General features: G+C 43.5%; 1 protein-coding gene across 2 annotated transcripts in view; it reads right to left on the reverse strand.

The window, feature by feature from the left end:
* SERGEF (secretion regulating guanine nucleotide exchange factor) overlaps nt 1–24,694 on the reverse strand; it is a 223,672-nt gene that overhangs the window by 150,941 nt on the left and 48,037 nt on the right. For both annotated transcript variants that reach the window (XM_082628679.1, XM_082628678.1), the window contains exon 9: nt 23,595–23,761. In XM_082628679.1, coding sequence (XP_082484805.1) covers nt 23,595–23,761 — 167 coding nt within the window. The remainder of the gene's footprint in view (nt 1–23,594; nt 23,762–24,694) is intronic.

Genomic DNA, 24,694 nt, shown 5'->3' on the forward strand with positions numbered 1-24,694 from the left:
GCAAAATGGGTGAAGGTATACTAACTTCCAGTTATAAAATAAGTAAGTCATGGGGATGTAGTGTCTAGCATGGCAACTACAGTTAATAATACTGTATTTCATATTTGAAAGTTGTTAAGAGAGTAAACCTTAAAAGTTCTCATCACAAGAAAAAAACATTCTGTAAATATGTGTGGTGACAGATGTTAACTAAACTAATTTTAGTGATGATTTCACCATATATACAAATATCGAATCATTATGTTGTACACCTGAAACTAATATAATGTTGTATGTCAATTATACCTTAATTAAAAATAATAAAAAATAAAATTAAAATGTTAAATGGTACTTTAGAAGCACACATGAGCAAGATATTAATTGTTGCACTTGGCTCTAGAAGTCAAGAATGTTGCCAAAAAAAGAAAAGAGAGAGAGAGAAGTTAGGAGACCTGGCTGCCAGGCTTATTCTGCTATGGGACGTTGGATAAGATGATTAAGTTCTCTGAACCTCAGTTTCCTTATCTATAAAATAAGGGGGTCAGAGTAAATATTCTCTGAAGTTCCATGCTATCATTCAAATCTCAACACCCTTTAATATGCCAAAAGCATTATATATCTCAGTAATCATATTAGCATTATTATTTGAATCCAAAATAACCCTGATAATAACACATCACATTTATAGAGTTCTTTGCAGGTTTCAATGTGTTTTCACATGCATTATTCTCATCTGACAAGTAACAGAACAGCATTTTTTTCATGTTCTAATAGGGAAGGCTGGCCCCTCATTCAATCCAAGGTAAAAAAAGAGGCTTCCTGCTCTCCAGGGCCTGCACTCTGGTATGGGTGTGGCTCTGACCAAGGAAACAAGCGAGCCCCTCACAGAGAGACTCGCAAGTTAGGGGTGTCATTCAATAGGGTTGAGGATGGGAAGAGCATTTTAAAGTCCCTTTAAAATCCCTTCCCCATTTGAGGGGTACAGGAAATTTTCAAATGAGATGCTTTAGACACTGAGGCATCTACCACTAGAGAAGTGATCAGCATAGGGATCAAGGAATGAAATGCAAACTTTAATAACTCTTACCTTACTAAATATGTGTCAAGATTGTTGGTGGGAATGTAAATTGGTACAGCTACTATGGAGAACAGGATAGAGGTTCCTTAAAGAACTAAAAACAGGGCCTCCCTGGTGGCGCAGTGGTTGAGAGTCCGCCTGCCGATGCAGGGGATACGGGTTCGTGCCCCGGTCTGGGAGGATCCCATATGCCGCGGAGCGGCTGGGCCCGTGAGCCATGGCCGCTGGGCCTGCGCGTCCGGAGCCTGTGCTCCGCAACGGGGGAGGCCACAGCAGTGAGAGGCCCGCATACCGCAAAAAGAAAAAAAAAAAAAAAAAAGAACTAAAAACAGAGCTACCATACAATCCAGCAATCCCACTCCTGGGTATATATCCGGAAAAGATGAAAACTCTAATTCGAAAAGATATATGCACCCCAATGTTCATAGCAGCACTATTTACAATAGCCAAGACATGGAAGCAAGCTAAATGTCCATTAACAGATGAATGGATAAAGAAGACGTGGTGTGTGTGTGTGTGTGTGTACACACACACACACACACACACAATGGAATATTACTCAGCCATAGAAAAAGAATGAAATAACGTCATTTGCAGCAACATGGATGGACCTAAAGATTATCATAGTAAGTGAAGTAAGTCAGAAAGAGAAAGACAAATATCACATGATATCACTTATATGTAGAATATTTTAAAAAATGATACAAATTAACTTATTTACAAAACAGAAACAGACTCACAGACACAGAAAACAAATTTATGGTTACCAAAGGGGAAAGGTGGTGGGGGGAGGGATAAATTAGGAGCTTGGGATTAACAGATACACATTACTATATATAAAATAGATAAACAACAATTTCCTATTTATAGCACATGGAACTATATTCTACCTTGTAGTAACCTATAATGGAAAAGAATCTGAAAAATAGTATATAGTTATATATAACTGAATCACTCTGCTGTACACCAGAAACTAATACAACATTGTAAATTAACTATACTTCAATTAAAAAAATAAAAATAAATAAAATTTAAAAAAATTAAAAGTTCTTTAAAATATCTGTCAAAGCAAACACTCAAGGGCTCCTTCTGTGTGTGTTTTGCAAAATAACAGTTTTATTGGCAATAAATCTGAGAAATGCTAAACGTGTGTGTTTGTGTGTGTGTGTGTGTGTGTGTGTGTGTGTGTGTGTGTTCAGAGTCCTTAAAGGACTTCCCTGTGGCGCAGTGGTTAAGAATCCGCATGCCAATGCAGGGGAAACGAGTTCAAGCCCTGGTCTGGGAAGATCCCACATGCTGAGGAGCAACTAAGCCCACGAGCCACAACTACTGAGCCCCCATGCCAAAACTACTGAAGCCCACATGCCTAGAGCCCATGCTCTACAAGAAGAGAAGCCACCGCAATGAGAGGCCCGCACACCACAACAAAGAGTAGCCCCCACTCGCCGCAACTAGAGAAGCCTGCACGCAGCAACGAAGACCCAACGCAGCCTAAATAAATAAATAAATGAAAGCACATGTTGTTTAAAAAAAAAAAGAGAGGCCTTAAAGATTCTATATCCTTTGTTCCAGGAATCCTATTCCTAGAAATCCTTCTTGAGAAGATAATCAGAGATTTGACCAAATTTTTAAGTTCAAAGATGTTGATCACAGCATAATTTTCAGTAGCAAAAAACTGGAAACAACCTACACTTCCATAAATAACCACATAAATTGTGGCATATCGAAATAATAAAATGTTATTTTTAATGTTAAATAATTTTTTTAAGAATATTTAACGATATGGGGTAAATGTTCCCGATATAATTGCAGGTGGAAAATCTGTATATAAAGCAAGCATAAAATATGCATATCTTGTGGTGTTTTTTAATACATGTAGAAAAAAACAGAAAAATGCATTAGAATGTTACAAGTCATTTTTGCTAAACTGTGAAATTATGGATGATCTCGGTGTTCTATAATTCTGCAATGAGCACGCACTATTTTTACAACAAGAAATTAAAAATTACTTTAAAAAAATCCTTGTCTTACCTATCTCCCAGAGTAGTAATAAACACAAATATGAAGGCTGAGCTTTCTAACAGTAAGAACTATCCTAAAACGGAATACCCAGGGAGAGGGTTCAAGCATTGCCGTGTGACCATACGGCCCTTGATTAGGTCAGACTTTCAGAACTTGGGATTCTAGAGCCTTCTGTGAAATCCCTCCACCTTCAGCATGTGTCTTGCATTGTTGGCAGGGCAGAGCTGGGTTGGACTGGTCCCACCCTTCCTGTCTAGTACCCTGATGCTTAGCTATGCTAAGCATGTGCTTGTATGTGCTATGAGGAGTAAAGCAAGCAGTCAGTGGCCAAGAAAGAGAGACCCTCTAGGGGACCAATCTTAGCAGCCAGTGGCCACTGTGCCCTTACCAGCTTCCAACACCCCAAGTGGTAAAGGCCCTTCTGCCCAGCAAACATGTCGCTAGGACCCCTGCTACTGACTCTCAGATACAGTCCTCATGCTAACTTCCCTGAGGATCTAAACTGGTCCTAAGGCTTTGCTCTGCAGCTGTGGTCCAGATATGGCATGGAGGAAAGGACAAGTGAGAGTGTCAAATACAACCCTCAGATGTTTTTCGTTTGTCCCACCATTTGTTTGGTCCACCAAGTGTTTTAAAAAACAATATACCTGAGTACTTGTATGGCTTGGTCAAAATACAGAATGCCCCTACAGGCAATAAAGCTTGTGAAAAAGGAGAAAACTAAGACTCAAAGAAGGACAGTGATTTGTTGAAGTCCATGCAGCAAGTTACTGGCTAGTATACCGGGTTACAGGGTCTAAGCCTGGGTGTCCTGACTTCCAGTTCAATGTGTGACATTACAGAATCCCTGACTCTCCAGGGACTCTAGGACCCTTGATACCATGAGGAGTCCCAGACCCTCCCACCTCCTGTGGGTTCAGGATTGCAGGAGACTTTAGTCATTATTTTAAGTTGTCAGTGACTGCAACATGGGGATATATGAAGTTCATACTTGGGACTCAGGAGTAATTGACAGTGGGCAAACGGGAAATGTCAGCACATGCTAGGAAGGAGGGTATGAGGAGACAGGAGAGGCCCTGCTCCCCCAGGATGGCTGATACAGAACCAAGTTAAACAAAGTGAACAAATAGCATCTTAATGCTAAGGAGATGCATAAACAAAGCTACAATCATCCATACTGCTCCCCAGAGGAGACAGGCAGGGATACTCGTGGCTATCAAAGGAGACTGAATTGATGAAACAGATGAGTGTGAGGGAAAGATGCTCCATTTTCACCTTGGCTTCTTGGTCCTCCTTAGCTTGGCTGTAGCCTTGCTCTCATCAGACAGTTCACTGTGTGGGACAGAGTCTAACAAATGTGATAAACTCTGAATGAGGGAATGTCACATTCTTGACTCCCTCTTTAAGATGGTGCCTCTATTACCTGGGGAAGGGGCAGCAATCTGGTGATGTGCTGTACTCCCCCTACCATTCCATATTTTCATATTCTCAGAAAATAAATGATACAAGAGTAGAAGGTGGGGCAGGGCCGAGAGGAAGAGAGAGTGGCAGGATAAGAAGAAAGAGGAAGGAAGATTAGGGTAGAGGAAAGAAGTAAGAGTAGAAAAGTATATATTCATAGTAAACAAGTTGGATGACAAGGCAGGAAACGTAAGGGTTTTTTCTTTCTAACATAAAAGGGACGGTGGACTTCATTACTCTGATTTTTATCCACCCGCTGACCTGTCTCCACCTCCCTCCCTAGCCTGTCGGCTTCTCGGGTAATGAAGTATCAAGGTAAATCAGGCAAGAACATTTGAGTGTGGACAGAAAAATCCACCTCAGCCCCGCCTCTTGCACCAGAACACTCTGAACTGCCATGAGTCTTCTCAGCTGGGAGGACTGCTAACAACTAACAACGGGGAATTAATTTGGGCGTTTCACTGCAGAGAGGCAGAGGTGGTGCCTCGCTGCATGAATACAGCGTGCTGCTGCTGGCTTCCGCTGGATCATCTGGGTTTGCCCAGACAGCACAGGCAGCAGGACTCCTGAGAGCCTGGGCAGCCTGGGTGGGGGAGGGGGAGCCAATGAGCCAGCAGGAAGCAAAGACACAAGGTGTATCCCCAAAGTGCAAACACAAAGAAAAGGCCAGCCCCTGGGTCAAATTCATAGCTCAGTGGCGCCCTGTCCATCTGGCAGCAGATGGCTGTTCTATTCTAGATTGTCATTCCCCTTGAGAAAACCTCTTTGGTAATGATGTTCTCAGTCCCTTTCTCAATTTGCACTTAGTGCTTAGACATCATCAGGACATGCAACCAAGAACAATGCCACAAAGATTCTCAGCAATATTTGGAAAGGAGAAAGGAGAAGGAACGCCACAAAGATTCTCAGCAATATTTGGAAAGGAGAAGGAACACAGTTGTTTGTTCATTTTATTTTTAATTAAAGGTGTTAACTGCAGAGGAAAGAGACCTAGGAAAACCTTTCTAATAATGCAGACAGTACACTCTCCACCTGGGCCGCTCCTTCCCTCTTCCAGTCTAGCAAAGAAGAGGAAAGCAGAATGGGGTCTAGCAAATCAACTGAGTCCATTCTAGTAGGCTCCACACGGAAGCTGGAAGACCACTTTTCAGACCAAAAAGAGGAGTCAGAGGAAAACTGAGCCACCTCGTACCCTTGGCACTCTTCTCAATGTACTAATATCCCAGAAAGCTAACAAGGCCACCTGGGATAGCGGAAGAGACTGGGAATCTGGGTGGCAGGCCCAGCTCTGCCCTGACCTGCTGTGCAGCCTTGAGCCAAGTGCTTATCTTCTCTGAGTTCTAGTGTCCCCATCTGTAAGACAGAGATGATAATATGTACCTAATTGAATATATATTATTGATTTTAGTTTCGTCTGTTAGAATTTCATATTTATGGAATCATGCAGGATGTAGTCTTTTGTATAAGGCTTCTTTCTCTCAGAACGTTTTTGAGATTTCATCCATGTTGTTGGATGTATCACTTCGCTCCTTCTGAACTGCATGAATATACTACATTTCTTTATCCATTCTCCTACTGTTGGATGCTTGGACTGGTCCCAGTTTGGGGCCATAGTGAATAAAGATTCTACTTTCAGTCTATTATTCTAATTACTCTAGATACCTCATATACGTGGAATCGCACACTATTTACCTTTTTGTGATTGGCTTATTTCACTTAGCATAATGTCCTCAAGGTTCATGCTTGCTGTAGCATGTGTCAGGATTTCCTTTCATCTTCAGGCTCAGTAATAATTCCATTGTATGGATATACCACATTTTGCTCATCCACTCATCTGTCAATGAACACTTGGGTGGCTTCCACATTTTGGCTATTGTAAATAATGCTGCTATGAACATTCTTCAAGATCCCGCTTCCAATTCTTTTGACTACATATCCATATGTGGAATTGCTGGATTATATAGCAGTTTTATTTTAAATATTTTGAGGAATCACCATACTGTTCTCCACAGCAGCTGCACCATTTTACATTTCCATGAACAGTGCCCAAAGGTTCCAATTTCTTTACATCCTAGCCAACACTTGTTATTCTCTTTTTCTTTTCTTTTTTTTTTTTCCATAGTAGCTATCCTAATGGGTATGAGGTAGTATCTCACTGTGGTTTTAATTTCCATTTCCCTAATGATTAGTGATGTTGAGCATCTTTTCATATGCTACTGGCCATTTGTATATCATCTCTGAAGACATGCCTATTCAAGTTCTTTTGTTCATTTCTAAATCAAGTTATTTTTATTTTTGTTGTTGACATACTGTAGTTTTATAGCAAATCTTCAAGTTAGGTATGTGAATCCTCCAACTTTTCTTCCTTTTCAAGACTGCTTTGGACATTCAAGGTCCTTTACATTTCCATATAAATGTTAGAATTAGCTTGTCGATGTCTACCAGAAGAAAAGTCTCTTAGGATTTTGATTGGGATTGCTTTAAATCTATAAGTCAACTTGGGGAGGACTGACAACACTGAGTCTTTAAATCCATGAATGTGATTTATCTTTCCATTTATTTAGGTCTTCTTTAACTTCTCACAGCACTGTTTTACAGTTTTTATGTACAGTCTTTTCAGAGTTTTTTAAGTTTATACCTAAATATTTTATTATGCTTTGTAACATAATTGTAAAATATTTTTTTAAGATCTTCCAATTTTTTGTTGTTGCTGTATAAAAAATATAATCAATTTCTGACTGTTGACTCTGTACTCTGTTAAATTCACTTCTTGGTTCTATCTAAAGTTATCTTATAGATTCCTTAAGATTTTCTATGTCAAGAATTATGTCATCTGTGAATAAAAACAGGTTTATTCCTTTCTCATTTTAAAGCCTATTATTGCTTTTTCTTACTTTATGGAACTCACTAGGAACCTCCTCCCAGTATAATGTTGAATAAAAACGGTGATAGAGGGCACACTTGCCTTAGTCTGATCTTAAAAGGAACACTTTCAATTTTTCACTATTAATTATGACATTTGCTTTCTATAAATGCCCTTTATTAGATTGCAGAAGTTCCCTTCTATTTCTAATTTGCCAGAATTAGAGTTATTATCACAAATGGATGTTAAAATTTTTTCCAACTTTATTGAGGTATAATTGACAAATAAAAATTGTATGTATTTAAGATGTGCAATGGAATTTGATCTACATGTACACTGTAAATGATTACTACAATCAAGCTAATTAGCACATCTATCACTTCACATAATTAATGTGTGTGTGTTAAGAACACTTAAGATACACTACTCTTAGCAAATCGCAAGTATACAATACGGTATTATTAACTATACTTACCATACTATACGTTAATCTCCAGAATTTATTCATCCCATATAACTGAACCCTTTGACCAACATCTCCCCATTTCTCCCGCCTGGCAACTACCATTCTACTCTGTTTTTTTTTTTTTGGATTCCATATATATATATATATATGTATATATATATACACCTACTTTCACTTCTGATACTGGTATTTTGTGATCTCTTTCTCTTTTTTCTTGATCAGTCCAGCTAGATACTTGTTGATATTTTCAAAGAATTGTTTTGGGTTTATTATTTTTCTCTATTTTTTGTGTTTCCTATTTCATTAATTTCTGCTTCTATCTTTATTGTTTCCGTCATTCTTACTTTTCGGCTTACTTTTCTTTTTCCACCTTCTAAAGGTGGAATCTTAACTCACTGAATCTAGTCCTTTCAAATACATGCACTTAAGTACATAAATTTCCCTAAAAGCACTGCTTTATCTGCATCCCACAAATTTTCATTATTATTCAGCCAATAAAATGGACAACCTAGAAAAAATGGACAAATTCTTAGAAATGTACAATCTCCCAAGACTGAATCAGGAAGAAATAGAAAATATGAGCAGGCCAATTACCAGTAATAAAATCGAATCAGGAATAAAAAACCTCCCAACAAACAGAAGTCCAGGACCAGACAACTTCACAGGTGAATTCTACCAAACCTATCTTCTTAAACTATTCCCAAAAATTGCAGAAGAAGGAACACTTCTGAACTCATTCTACAAGGCCAGCATCACCCTGATACCAAAACCAGACAAAGACACCACACAAAAAAAGAAAATTACAGGCCAGTATCACTGATGAACACAGATGCAAAATCCTCAACAAAATATTAACAACAACACATTAAAAGGATCATACATCATGATCAAGTGGGGTCGCAAGGATGGTTCAATATCTGCAAATCAACGTGATGTATAATATTAACACATTGAAGAATAAAAATCATACGATCATCTCAATAGATGCAGAAAAAGCTTTTGACGAAATTCAGCATGAAGTCTTAAAATCTTTTTATTTTGAAATGAATTCAAGCAGAGAAAAGTTGCAATACTATATAAAGAAAACTCATATTCCCACATATTAACATTTTACCATCTTTGCTCTATATTTCCTTTCCTCTCTTTCTCCACTTTTTTTCTGAACTATCTCTGAGCCAGTTATCAAACTGATGCCCTACCACTCCAAAACATGTTAGTGTATTTGTGACCAAAACCATCAACACTCTCTACATAACAATTCAACCATCAAAACTAAAAAATTGGGACTTCCCTGGCAGTCCAGTGGTTGGAACTCTGAGCTTCCAATGCAGCGGGCACAGGTTTGATCCCTGGTCAGGGAACAAAGATCCCACATGCCATGCGGCGTGGCCAAAAACAAAAAACAAAAACAAACTAAAAAATTAACATTGGTATGTGAGTACCAACACAACTTCAGACTCCACTGAGATTTCACCAATTGTTCCATTAATGTCCTGTGAAACAAAAGGATCCAGTTCACAATTGTATGTTTCATTTAGTTGCCACACCTCTTTAGAATCTTTCAATTTGGAACAGTTCCTCAGTCTGTCCCTGACTTTCAGGACCTTGACACTTGGGAAGAATGGGCCTGCTTTTGGTCACTCTCCACTTCCTTCAGGTGGTTATTTTTTTACATTTTATCTGAGTTTACAGTTGCTTTCTGTGGGGTTTGGTCCAAAAGAACTACTCCACCATTACCAGAAATGGAATCAAGATGGGATTCAATCCTCTTCTGACCACAGATGACACATGGAAAACCTGCCTCTCTGTTTGACTAGCATGACAGTTCTCACATCTACAAAATAGGAACAGCTCCAATATGCAGCCTCATAGCATTTCATATAATTTTTCCAAATATCTATTTTATTATTATAATTAAGATGATGCCTATATGGAGTTGAAAATCAAATAGTACAGAAAAATATCAAATGAAAAGAAAAAGTCCCCCACCTAACATTAAAAGAATTATCTCTAATGAGCAGAATCTCCCCATGCTTGGCCCACCAGTGATATGAAAACTGAAGAAAACTCTGAGAATCAGAAGACCTAAGTTTACAATTCTGGTTCTACTGCTCCAAAACTGGCTTTAGGTAAGTCACCTATTCATGCAAAAAGTATTTACTTAGCTCCTGGTAGCATATTTAACCCTCTGTACCTCAGTTTCCTTATTTGTGAAATGCATAACACTACCCATCTTTTCCATATGCCTCACAGGCAGGAAAAAAATGATGCAATATTGTATGTTTGGGTATGCTGAAAGTTGAAAGCATAATACAAATGTAATAATATATCAAGTGTTAGACCTCTGGAAAAATCAACATGAAAATCATAAGAATTAGTTGGAATATAAGAGACAAATTAAAGATGAGATGTGAATGGAAGAATCTATATTCTATTTGGTTTTATATTATTATACTATCTATACCTGCACTGTCCAATACAGTAGCTACTAGCCACATGTGGGTATTTGAGTTCATTAAAATAAAATAAAACTTAAAATCAATTCCTCTGTCACACTAACCACATTTCAAGTGCTCAAGAGCCAGCTGTGGTTACCAGCTACTGTATTGCACCAATACAGACCATTTCCATCATCATATCAAGTTCTACTGGAGAGTACTGATCCATACTATTTTATATAATGTATACTCTTAACTGCCTGATATTAATGTTGTTACTGTGGAAGTAATGCATAGCAACTAGCCTGCCACTATGAAACAAAACAAACAAAAAAATCTTAAAGCTAAAAAGAAATCCGGATAGGGAAGAGTTCTAACTAAACCAGAATGTTAGTGGCCTTAGAGCTTTGGAAGAACCCTTGGAATTGCTTGTCATTACACAGATTAGAAAGCTGAGGCCCAGGAAGCAGAGTCTCTGACCCCAGGTCCCGCAGAGAGTTAACATTCGAGTTCGAAATGGAATCCTGGCATTTCGCAGCATAGGCTTTGCAGTAGGATCTGGATTTTAATCACAACTCTGTCACTTACCAGCCATGTGGCCTTGAACAAGTGACCACCCCCAAGCCTCACTCTCCTCATCTAAAAACTGAGGAATAATAATCCCAATACTGCTCGGTTGTCACGAGGATTAAAGGGACGATGTCTAGAAAGTGTTTAGCAGAGACCCTGGCACCCCACTGGGACTTGGTGGATGCTACCCGCTATCATTATTAGCTAAGACGCTGCTCTTTCCACTACACCACAAACTCTGATCGGGAAGGCTTCGGCCACCACACGCATCATCATCATGGAGCTGGTGAGTATAGGAAAGAACGGGGAAATTATGCAGCTTGGCAAAACGTGCCAGGGGAGCAGAATGATAAATGCATTGTACAGCAGTAACTACGGAACTGCTTCCACAAGTCTCCAAACAGTAGCAGAAATTTCACCTTGAGGGGTGCAAAGGGAAATGTACCATTTTCTTGCCTCTGTGCTCTTCCCCTTAAATAGGCATCTGAGGAATGGAGCACTGCAGACTGAGAAAGATGTTTATATTTCTATGACCCTCAAGCTGAGACAACTGGAGGAGTCAGCGTTCTGTTTCCATTCCTCTCCTTCCAGAACGAATATATCACAACTCTGTCAGCAACCTACAGCTATCCCCACCGCCGGCAGACCTCTCCAAGCCTGCTTCTGAGTAGGTGGAGCTCATATCCCCGAGGCTTCTTCAAGTGCCTGCTGTGTGACCTAGCCCCTTGCCCCCTGCCCTTCAGGGTAAGACATTCCCCCCAAATCCTAAAATACAGTGCCCACTCTCCAGCACCATATGCTATCCTCTGGAAGACCACCACACACAAGGTGCTCAGATGCTAGAGCAAAATCAAATAGTAACAGGTGAGGAGAGGTTTCCATTCAATTCTGCAACAAATCTCAACTACCTTTTTTCTGACAGGCACTGTGCCATGCACAAAAGATACAACCGTAACCAAGACATGGTACCTGTCCTCAAGTAGTTTATATTTGAAATGGCAACTGGAGTTGTCCAAAGTAGAATCAACTAGGTAAGCTCTAATCTGAGCCTTGTAAAGTGGTACAACTTGGATTTGCAGGGAAGGGGTTTGGGATTGAGATACTACGAAACTCATCCTTGTTGCCACTATGAATGGAAACAGAAGCCCAAGAAAGGACCGTGAGGAACTAAAATATCCTTTCTCAACTCTTCAAATGCACACTTCACTGTCCCACCTTTAAAGTGGGAGTTTCTGGTGAAGGAAAGCCATTCACCTCCCCTAGTCTGTGCCCAGACACCAAAGAGGGGAGAAGGAACTGTCACAGGCTCTACCTCTTTGGACACCATCTGGATGTCTAGGAGCGGGTGGTGAGCACCATTCTCAGTCACCCTTTTGCCCTCCAGCCTGAACAACCACCATCCAGTCACCTGGATGTCCATTAGTCTAGGACACTGCCACTGTGTTAGCTCTGCCACTCCCTAGTTGTGTCCTCAGACAAGTTACTTCCCCAAGTTTTGGTTTCCTCATCTACAAAATGGGGATGTACACTGCTCCATGGAAATGAGGTAAGAATTGAAAGTGATATTTATACAGTGCACAATGTGTGGTACATAATCAATGTTCAACAAATAGGAGCTATCATTATTATTATTTCTTAAAAATCCATCTTGGATGACACCAGGCATCCAGTAAAAACAGCTCTCATCCAAAGAGCAATCTGCAGATGCAGGAGGTGGCCACCGGCACTGACAGTGTTCCCACAGAGAGAACCACTACATCACAGAAGGGAATTACACAATCATACAAAGACTAACTTCTTCCTTCTAGTCATAATTTGGTGGTCCCACTACCAAACAGCCTGGGGTCTTCGGGTTCTGAAGGCTACATGCCAAAAGCACGGCCTGGTTTGCTTCCTTGGAAGTGACAAGAGCAATGTTTTCTCTTTATCTACCTCGCGGGGTGCCTACCAGCCAAGGCCTCAGAGGCTCAGGACACTTCAGGCCAAGAAGAGGCTGGAACTGGATGGGATTACCTTTGGGGAAGAGGGGTGACTACAGGCTTGGTTCCTAAGGCAGCCATTCAATATAACGTTCCCAAAGGCCTCTGGCAGAGAGAGGCTTGATTCAGGCCCTTGCCAATATCAAAGAAGGCCTCCAAGCTGGAAGCTCTGAGCAGCAATAACCCTTGGAATCAAACACTTGGCACTCTACTGGGGAATTCAGAACAAGGTCCTGAACAGTGACCAGGGGTCCAGAACACAGAGTCCAGGCCCCGGGCAGTGAGACTGGCAAAATCCAGGCTCTGCTCAGGGTAGGGTTCCTGTACTAGTGGAACTAGCAGAGAGGTCCAGCTGTCTGGACGGGGTCAGTGTGGGAGGGAGAAAGCATTTAAGAAAGGCAAAAGGAAGGCCAGGGTTCATCACAGCCAAGGAGCCAGGCCTCCAGCAGCCCACCAAATGCCAGATCCGGAATCGCAAGAGGTCTCAGGGACAAGGGAGGTTGAAGAAAGGTGGAAAAGGGCTTCAGGGACAGCAGTCCAACAAGAGTCAAGGAAGGGGGGTAACGGCACCAAGCAAAGAAAAGCTGAGAAAGAGAGAAGAGGCAGGTCTGTTAGGCTGAATGGCAGGAATACTGAGATGAATATAAGACATTGTCCTTGTTATCCATTGTTGGGGGAGTGGGGGGAAGTAGTTGTCCAAGCAGCCAAGGGCAAAGGAAAGCAGAAGAACCAGAAGAATCAAAGACCCAGAAGTATCAAACAACATGACGATGTCGTTGGTTTGACACAGACGTATTGCAAGGTGCAAGGGAGAGACTGGTAGAAGGTGAGGCTGGATATTGACAGGGGCGGTATCAAGAAGAGCTTTTTATGACAAGCCAGAGATTACAGACATCATCCTAGATGGGAGGCCAAAAAGTAAAGGTATACATTCATCCCTATACTAATTATTTGCTGAGTACCTACTGTGTGCTGGGCACTAATTAAGGTGATGGAGACACAGTGGTGAACAAGGCCTACAGTCACACTCTAATAACCGCATTCTTTGCACAACTAGCTGTGGAGATGAGGGATTGTGTGTTTCTCCTACCTCTTGAGGGCAGAGGTTGGGTCTTATTCTCCTCTATTTCCAGAAGGCTCAGCTAAGTTTCTTCCATATAGTACATTTCCAATAAGTGTTTATTGTGGGAATAAATGCTTCCTGTATTTTCTTTTTTTTTAAATTGAAGTATAGTTCATTTACAATGTTGTTAATTATTGCTTACAGCAAAGTGACTCAGTTATACATATATACATTCTCTTTCATATTCTTTTCCATTATGGTTTATCATAGGGTATTGAATATAGTTCCTGTGCTATACAGTAGGACCTTGTTGTTTATCAATCCTATACATACCAGTTTGCACCTGCTAATCCCAAACTCCCAATCCATCCCTCTCCCACCTCCCTCCATATTTTCTTAAAATCTTTTTTTAAAAATAAGAGCATAATATGATCAGATTTATATTTTAGTACGTCATTTTGGCAGCTGGGTGGGGGCACCTAGAAGGTGCACAAACTAGAGACAAGGGGTTCTCAACTAAGGGGTGGTCACTGTCACTAGGCAATAGATAATGGGGGTCCAAGCTAGAGGAACGGTGGTGGAAATGGAGGTAGTTTTAGTGTCCTGGCCAATCGATTCACTTACAGCTCACTCAGCCTTCACAGACCTTGTATTTCTCTCATCAAACCACTGCAGCCTCCTTTGAAGCCTCGTTGGCTTCTGTTTTCACTCTAAACCTTGGCATGATTTACTTTCACCCTGGGACAGCCCTGTTTTCAAGGTCAAAGCCAACAAAAGACAGCTGGTCAACTCCAGGGTGACCCCGGGCACGGCCTGGGGCAGTCGTAATGCTGCAGAGCAGCGTGGTGACACACGAGGTCACTGCAGTTTAAATCAGCGCTGATGAATTTCCTCTGCCGCTGAGAGGAAGCACCAGAAACATCCTTGCTGTTGATGCTGATGGCTACCTCAAAAGACAGGAATTCACCCTCCCCGGCCCTGCATGGAGACTGGCTGTGGGTTACCAAGCACCTGGCCTCCGATAGTTTCACTGGTTCCGATTCTAAGAAGTATTTACCACAAAATCCAGGACAGTTCTTCGTAGCTCCTAAGATCTCAAGTGATTAAGACAGAAGAGCAGCTCTGATTCAGACTTATAATAAAACCTGTGTCTGAAGCATAGAGTGGCTCACTTGTCATGAACCCAACAGTAACTCTTTTGTACAGCACTTTAGAGTTTATAAAAGCCCTTATATAGCTTATTTGCATCTTTCAATAGCTCTGTGGGCAACGTAAAGCAGATATTATTACTCCCATTTTGTAGATGAGAAAACTAAGGCTTGGAGAGGTTCTCACTGGCCCAAAGTCACATGAGTTGTCGGTGACAGAGCAGAAATTCCAACCCTGGTCTCACTCCACATTCAAGCCTCTATCCATCACACCTCCAACTCCAGCAAGCACTAGGGTTTACCACAATCATGAGTTAATGTCTCTGTCCCAGTCCTCATTGATGCCAGTCCTTTCCTTGCTGCTTTTCCTCATACGACAATGACCCAGATTATGAGTCTGGGGAGTGCTACCAGGTCTCCGTCAGACCCAACTACCATGCAGTGATAGCCAAAGCCAGGGCCCAGGGCCACATTCTGATCAGAACTGTCCAGAGAGGAAGCTGTTGGTGCACAGGGCTAGCTATGAGAAGAAGGAGGGCTCTGAGAGCCAGATTTAAGTCCCTGTTCTGGCATGTAGTATATAACCTTAAGCTCATGACAGCTTTCTCGTTGAACCTCCATAGAATAAGGGCAGCAACATCTGCTCTACCCACCACTCAGGGATCAGAGTCAGTAATGGAATATTTCTTCTCACGTTTCCAGGCAGTTACCAGACTGTGCTGGATGCACCCACTACAGAGTAAAGCAAACTAGTCCCTCCATGGAGGAGGCCGCCCTGCACTAACCTCAACAGGCAGGCAGACAATTTTTCTTTCAATCTAAGCAGGAAGATTTAAGCCACCCAACAGGAGCTCTCACACTGTTTCAGCACACTTCTACTGATCATTGACTTTGTACCGAGCCTGGCCCTAATTATACAAAGATAAATAAGACAGTGTGGGCCTTCAAAAGACTCTAGGTTTGATTTAGAGATGGACATGTTAATAAGTACTGTATTACTAATAAACACGGTATTCCAGCATCGGGCAGCAACTTTGTCTTTTCGTTGTGAATTCTTGGCACACTGTACGGTGCTGCCCACAGTAGGATGCAGTAAACATTTACTGAATAAATAAATAAAACTAACATAAGACATGACGACAAAGGGTACACACACTTCAATGAAAGAATTGCTCTTCTCCACCTGGAAGCTTCCATCTTCCCATATCCCCTTTTCTCTGTACTCCTGTCCTGAAAGAAAAAGTATCCTTCCTTCTTGTCAGAACTAACTCCTTCACGGTGATTTCCCTCCTCTCCCGCATCTCCTTGGAGGCCTTGCTCCAGCCATCCTGCCTCCCTCTTGCATCTGTCCTCAGAAGCTTTCTCTCTCTCTCTTTCCCTCTCTCTAATCCTTGCTTTCAGCCTTCGGACCCACCTCAGGTTCCCCGAGCTTACAAAACTAACTTGAACCAAGCTCTCCTTTCGAGTGCCTGAGCTTGTCCTCATCCTCCTTTGACCACCGAATCTCTCGATTCTGTTGTTTGCACCTGCAGCCTGTATTTCCCCTCACCCTTTCATTTGCCCCATGTCCTTCGAAGCTGCTCTCAGAAGCATCACCACCCCTCCCCATCACCAAGGCCAGTGGTCTTGTCTCAGTCTCCAAGCTCCCTGACCTCCCTGCTGAAATCCCCTTGGCTTCTGTGACACTGCAGTTCCTGGCTTGCTTTCTCCCTCTCTTGTCAATACTCAGTCTCTATCTGGCTGCTCTTCCTCTGCTTTCCTCTCAATGCAAGTTCTTGCCAAGATTGCCTTGTTACTTCACATTAGCTCCCTTGAGAACTAATTTAATGTCAAAGCTTTCAACTCAGGAAGGCTTTCCAGTCACCACCTCCACCCCATCCCCCCTGAGCCCAACCCTGCAGAGTCCAACAGAACCATAGGGACTAAAAGTGCAAGAAAGAAAAGGTCCCCAAGAATAGGGGAAGGGATGGGATCAACATAGTTTCAATGTCAGACTCTCTCACAGCCTCTGTCACATTCTGCTTGTCCTGCAATCAACTTATCTTAGTTCTGCCACCAGCTCACAAGCTCCTAAGACAGGATCTGTCCCACTCTTCTCTGCTCCCCCCATTCGGCGAATGTAGTGCTCGGACAGATGGGCACACATAAGCATTTGCCAGATAAAAGAAGAAAAAGCGAAGATGAATATGCGTGAAGGCACTTGGTAAATAGGAAAGCACTAAAGGACTAGAAGCCTCACCATCAACAGACTTCATAAGAAACTTCTGGGTTGTTCAGTCACATTACAGGGTCGGTGCCTGTCCTCTGGCTCTGCATGACATTTGATGCCCAAATGCCTGAGAACATGGAAATTCCTATTCCAGAACTGGCCTGGGATGGAGAGGCACAGACTGCAGCGACAGAGAGAGAGAGAAGAGGAGCTGTATAAAGGGCCTCACCCTAAAGGGCCTCACCCTAAGGGGCATCACCCTAAAGGACCACCTCCTTCTCATGTGCTCAGTCAGTAAACATGCACTAAGCACCTATGAGGTGCCGGGAGCTATTCCAGACACTGGGAACACAGCTTTGAACAAGATGACAAGGGCCCGTGCCCTCCTGGATATTATATTTCAGTGAGAAGAGATGATAAATACAAATAAAAGAAAACAGCAGGTAGTGAATAAATGCTTCTGTATCAGATGCTTTACCATCTCTTTCAAACAAAACAGCCCTGGCTGGTGGCTCTTTCTCTCTCCTGAGTGTTCACACGGACAAATCCAGTCCCCTGCTTTGAGGTTTGCTTTGTGTTTTTCTCCCCGTTAGGTCAGCAGCTACAGCACAGAGGTGCTAGCTTTTTTAATCTCCAGCAAAACCGTGTTTGGATGAACACTGCCATCCCATTTGGGGAGGCCTCTGAAACCGCTACACCTGGAAGGTTTGGGCAGCCTGGCCGCCATGGTCTCAGAGACCTCCTGCCCCTCTGAGAAGAGCGATGATGCTGCGGATTACTTACCAGAGAGCTACTTGGGGATGCTTTTTCAGGTTGTGTTCATCTGTCAGAGCCCTCCAGACTCAGCTGATTGCTGGTGGTAGATTTCTGTGTTATTTAGGGCACTGAAGTCCCACAGTCTTGACACAAACTAAAAATTAGAAATGCATTAAATATAGGAAAGGAGGAAGGTCATTCAGGAAAGGCAGCCTTCGGAGGGAGCTGCAGGACAAAGACACCCTGGAAACTTCCAGGTTCATTAATGTGTTTTACACAGCATTCCAGTGGTATTTCTCCTTCAGAAATAACACTGTGGAAAGCGTAGGGGACTGGCTCAAACCTCAGCTAACACAGCCGAGTGAGTGACTCTGCAAACTAAAAATAGCTTCTTTCCCACTCATTCTGACAGATTTCACTTAGACCCTGTGCACAGGCTGATTCTCCAACAAACAGTTTTAGTCCTGCAGCAAAATGAGGGCTGGTGGCATTTGGGCTTGACAATTACCCAATCCCTGGTTCGACTCTTGTTTATTTCCACGTTTCCTGCTGCTGCTCCAATGGCTGCGTGTGTGCACACACGTGCATGTGTGCACTGAGCTCCCTGGCTGGGATTTGGTGCTCCTCAACCAAACGTGGGCAGAATTCAAACCAGGAACATGACTCAGGACCATGGCTGCAGACTGAGCCCAGAGCAAGGTTCTCAGAAACACCAGGAAGGCTCTTTGTCTCAGGTCTTCTCCTAATTCCCAGCTAGCCTCTCTGGGCCTCAGTTTCCTCAATTATAAAATGAGGGTAATCATTCCTATTCTTGCCTATTTCCCAGCATCACACTGGGATCAAAAGAGATAACGTATGCAAGAGTTATTTTCCTTTAGACATACTCCTATCAGAAGGATGGATGGCAGTGACGGGGCAGGTGAAACAGGCAGCCAGACTACAAAACTAGGCTGGACCACTGGAAGGGACAGGCATCCCAACTGTATCAGGAGCTAAAAGCAGATCCAGATTCACAGCCTTAGCTCGTGTTGTCCCCTCTGCCTGGAATGTCCTCCCTTTGCCAAACTCCTACTCACTTTTAAGAACCCAGTCCAAACACTTCTTTTTGTTAGTGTCTTCAGAATAAATTATTCCACCTTCACTGCTCCCTTAGCCTTTCGTACACACCTCTAACAGCACTTTTCACTCTACAGGGTAAGGAATTTATTTACGTACGTGGAAGTTCTTTGAGGGCAAAGATTATTCTTTATCTTTGTATCCACTTCCCCACCCACCGCCACTGTGTGGTCAAAGCAAGTATATGGTAAGTGTCAACCAATGTTCACTGGGTTGACAAGGAATGGACAAGAACCCAAAGCCAAGAAGGGGGTAAACCCAGGAGACACGCACACAGGTGGGACAGCACGCACAGAGCCAGTGGAGGGGGTGGCGGGAGGGGAATCCAGGAAGGTAGAGTCACCAAGGTCTGCCTGTTCCCGACAATAAGGTTACAGCCACAGGGACGGGAGTCAAAGCCAAACTGCAAGTCCTGGGAGGGCCAGGTGGGAGCATCATACTAAGTCCCAGTGACCTAAGAGGGAACAGGAAGCCCTGGGGACAAGGAACAAGGGCAGAGAACAGAGCCAAGGCGAAGAGGCCGAGCAAGGCTCAAGCGGTACTGAAGTGTGGAACTTCTAGATTAGTTAACATTCCCAGGTCTGCCAAAGCTGAGCCAGCAGCTCGGGGCTGAGTGATCTTGGCTATGACACCAAGGGACTCTAGAGGCAGGAGTCATTACAAATTTAAGTAGTGATCGTTTCCATAAAATAAGAATCAGAGATGGAAGGGACTCTTAGATCTATGAGACACTTTATAGGAATCGCCTGGTCTAACAACCTCTACCTACGTATCGGGGAACTAAGGGTAAGGAGGAAAGGGGCTTGCCCAAGTTCACCCAGTCAGGGCAGAACCATGGCTAGAACCCAGGCCTTCTGACCCCCAATCCAGACCTTGTCCCCCAGAGGCTGTTGACCTTCAGTCAAGCAGGCCTCCTGATGGTCCCACTAACACACCAGATACCCTGCTGTAGCTGCTTCAGAATCTTAGGGGAGCCCCACTGTACCCACTAAGTGAGTACAGGCACTTCTTCCTGTGAAGTGCAGGCTTCCACCTTTGAGTGGACTTCAGAGCCAATGTTCCACAGGAAATAGGCAGGGAGCAGCCCCACCAGACGCTTGGAAAGCAAAAAGCTGCTGGTGTGTACGTTTGCTGTCAGGGAGCAAACAAACAGTGCGTTCACACGCACCCTGCCCTGACATGGGCATGGGGGTAATCCCAACCACGGTGCTCTCCCTGAAATTTTCCAAGAGGGGCTAGAGAGGGCCAGTACCTAAGGCAAAGCTGACAGTGCACAAAACACACAATCTTCAGTCTTCAGCACTGTAAGAACATTGAACAAAGGCCCGTCTGGTTTAAAATCTCAGTCTTTCTCAGGCTAGAGATGAGACATGGCTCAGAAGAAAAGAACTGAGACTCTCAGGGAATCAGAGACCCTGACTCCTGGAACTTTCCTGCAGGTGAGGGTACATATGCACCGTTACTTCATCCATACAGTAAGTTGTGAGCTTCCAGTTCCTCAAGTCCAAGCCCCAGCCCCACTGTTTACCTACTATGTGATCCAAGGCCAGTGACTTACCCATCAGTCTCCTTATTCTTAAAGCAGTGATTGTAATACCTGTGCCCAAGTTTATTGTGAAAAGGAAAGAACATATGTAAAGCATTTAGCATGCTGCCTGGACCATAATAACCACCAAGAAACATTGTGTTTATTTGCTTTCTTTTGTTCATGGGAAGGGCTGGTCATACCACAGTCCAGCTCTGTCTACCTGTGCTTTCCCCTCCCACTTGGCTGTCTCTCTGGACCCTTCTGGGCAGACATCCTACCTGAGGCCTCAGCCCAGACAGCTCACACCTCCCTCTGCTTATCCCTGGATATAGAAGAAGGTAACTGGCCAGCTATGGGGCACTCAGGTCCTTGAAGGTCAGGAATTACCAGTTTAGTCCAAGGCTGTTCCTGTCTCCCCAGGTGTCTGTGCACCTCCCTGGCCAAGCCCCTGCCAGGGTATCACCCAGTTTAGCACAGCTCTCGTCTTTTCCAAGGTGAACCCACCCCTAGCAGCTTATAGCTCTGGCCCTCCAGCAAATAGATGCCTGACAGGCCAGACCGGGACATGAACAGCAGAGAGAATTCCCAGACCAAATTTACCAGCAGGAAACAGCCTGGGGTCTGAACCTGTAGTGAGACCAGTGAGAACACACACGAGCACCAACTCCCCAGAGACCAGAGCACAGATGGAGGGGAGCACGAAAATGAAGCTGCCACAGGGCTCGGGGCTCAAGCCGACTCCTCACATTGCCCTGCCAAGAAGCTAAATAATTTAAGTCACAACAGTGTGAGGCTCTTTGGCTATATGCTTACACTGGCCACGTCTGTTACAGTGCTGCACAGCGTGGCCACCACACAGCGTTCAAAGGTTCCAAAGGGAAGAAGAGAAAGGACCCAACAGTTACTGAGTGCCTGGAGAGTGCCAAGAACTTGGCATGTAATCCTCATCGATGACCTTCTGCGGTAGGTATTATTACCCTCATCTTACCAATAAAACCAGAGACTCAGAAAAACCCATGAAGCCTCTATGCTTCTGCTGTGCTACCTGACCACTAAGTCTTAAGTGTTCTGGGAAAGAAAAGGAAAGCTAAAGAGTACAAAGCACCATATATCAAGCTCTCAGCACCTTCCCTCACTAAGCAGACAGTACTAGCTTAAGTACTGCATTCCCTCTTTCACTGGAGTCAACTTCTTTCAAACAGAATCTAGAGAAATACAGCAAAAGCCATGAAGATACTCATGGCCTTTGCCCCTGCAATTTCATTCCCAAGATTTTGCCTTAAAGAAACAGTTCAACGGGGTATTCACTGCAGAGTTCACTACAGTGACCAAAAAAAAGGGAAATGATCTAAATGTCCAACATTCACAGAATGACTTGGAAAATCCCAGAATCTTCAAATCATATAATATTATACAGCCATTTTAAATGATCTTTAAAGACCAAGACAAAACAAAGCAAAGCATTTGTGATAAATTACCACTGAATAGAAAACATTATAAATGCCACCACTATAACTTTGTAAAGTATGTATATGTGTATATGCAGAAAAGGAATGTAGTTGTGTTAGGGTGGTAAGATTATGGGTGGTTTTATTACTAGTATTACCATGTCTAAATTGTCCTTGTGGTGTTGTTCAGTGCCTTTACAATTAAGGAAAAAGAGACAGACAGACTGACAGACTCAACCCAGCACCAAGGAAAGGCCCAGGAGGACCAGGGCTGGGATGTAAGGCAGAAATTGAGAAACGTCCTACATACCCGGAAGGAGGAGGCCAGGCAGGCCCGAGGGGAAGGGAAGCCCTCTAGGTATGGAGAGGGTTGTAATTAGTCTGATGCTAATTACAGAAGTCTCACTAGTTTATTCATTTTTTTTTTTTTTTTGGCGGTACATGGGCCTCTCACTGTTGTGGCCTCTCCCGTTGCGGAGCACAGGCTCCAGACGCGCAGGCCCAGCAGCCATGGCTCACGGGCCCAGCCGCTCCGTGGCATGTGGGATCTTCCCGGACCGGGGCACGAACCCGTGTCCCCTGCATCGGCGGACTCTCAACCACTGCACCACCAGGGAAGCCCTAATTTTTTTTTGACAGACTGAATGAAGACTGAATTCCTTCATTAAGCCAACTTGGGTTCAGAGGCACATTTCCTGAGTGGCCATCCCCATTCTTCTCAAAAACCTAGCCCTTTCTTTTTCTTTTTTTTTTTAAGGACAGCAGTAAAGTAAAATTTAGTAACAGAAACACATACCCTGGAGAAATTAAGACTCCTGCCTTAAATGCAGAAATTCAAGACATTTCAGGGAATTAAAGGGGCTTGAATAAACAACTGAACTACCGTGTTTTTCTACACTGGGAAATATAAACAGAAGAGCAAAATACTCAGCTTAGTATTAATGGCCCCTCTGATCAGGTTCCAACCTTCTGATATTACTTCATATTCAGCCCCACAGACACACAGTGCTCCAGCCAGACAGAACTACCAGTGCTCCCCAAACACTTTCTTCCCTTTCCCACCCCCGTGACTTTGCTCCAGCTGCTGTGCCCACTGGAAAGTCCTCCTCTCTCTCACGGTGCCTGCTCAAGTCTCTCCATCCTCCAAGGCACAGCTCAAAGCCGTGTCCTCCACAAAGCCGAACCCAGTCCTGTACCCTGAACTCATCTCTCACTCTCTGAAGCGGATCCAGAGCCCCTGGAACCTTTGAAGGAGTCACACACAGTCTGCCCTGCAGCACAGGTATCCAGGTAACTGCCTTTTCTACCATATTAAACCTGAGCAACTTGAAGCAAGGACCCCTTCAGGCTTCTGCATGGAACCCACCATAAGGCCTAAACTATAAGCACACAGTAGGCTCTCAGTGAATGCTCCTCTGAAAGATAAGGAAGAGAAACGCATCACCTCTGTGGAAAGAGGTCACTTCCTACCTCAGTTGCTCCCGTTAAGCAATGCAGAGAGGAAGGTGTGCTCTTTGATGGCCTGGAGCAGCGGAGGGATGGATCCTGCTTCTTTGGTTTCCAGTCTTCATGAGACTCCAATGTCCTCCCCAGTTGACCGTAGTCTGCTCGGCCCCAGGTAAATACCTTGCCAGTTTCTAAAAAAAGAAAAAAAAACTTATTTGAATTAAGGCTATATTCCACAGCTATGCTCTCATGGGTAAGCGAGAATTACAAGAGAAAGTATGATCATTCATTTTGGTACCAACCACTATGTAGCAGGAGCCTTCCTATCTTCCTGCAAAGAAAGTGTGCATATTCACCTGTTTATAGATGTGGGAACTGAAGTTCAGAGAGGTGAGATGTATGACTTAACCAAGATCAAACAAGGGCTGAGTGCCAAAGTTGGATTCCAACCGAGGCTACTTCTACAGGTTGGGCTCCTGCATTTTAACAGATATGGACATGGCCACAGAGAACACCTCCATGGCATTGTATGGCCTATGCGCCCTCTCCCCTCCCCCACACCCTCTTTGTACTTTGCATGGACAGAGGATGTCTGTTCTCAGGCTCCCCTCCCTCTCACCCAATCCAGAGCCCTCTGTCAGCCACCTTGAGGTTCCCCAGGCTCCGGACTTGCCCCAGGCCACAGTCTCTCAGGGCCTTACTCTGAGCTCAATTAATGGCCAGTTTCATGTGTTTTTCCCTCCATGTAACATCGAGGACCTTTCAGAGTCTATGCTCTTACCCACAGGAGCAATTCTAATAGTCCCAAGGTGAGTGCCTATGTATGCTAGAGGGAAAGGAGTGAGAGAAGGAAAAAAAAGACAAAATCATTTACAGCCAGAAAAGCATTCAGTCCCCCAGATGCACCATCTGGGAAGCTGGCCAGTGCTAAAGACGAATGAAGAAAATGAAGTTTGGAAAAAAGAAATGGCCTTTTTTCTCCCAGATAAGAGAGAATTCACCAAACTTATTCAGTTGTACCAAGTGCCACATTTGTTATTTCAACAGAAATGCAAAATCTGATGAGGCATAGATTATTAACAGATTCTCTGCAATAAATATGCATAACCATGTGCGCTGTATAA

This window comes from Mesoplodon mirus, assembly GCF_964341445.2.
Source record: "Mesoplodon mirus genome assembly, chromosome: 7".
NCBI classification, from domain to species: Eukaryota; Metazoa; Chordata; class Mammalia; order Artiodactyla; family Ziphiidae; genus Mesoplodon; species Mesoplodon mirus.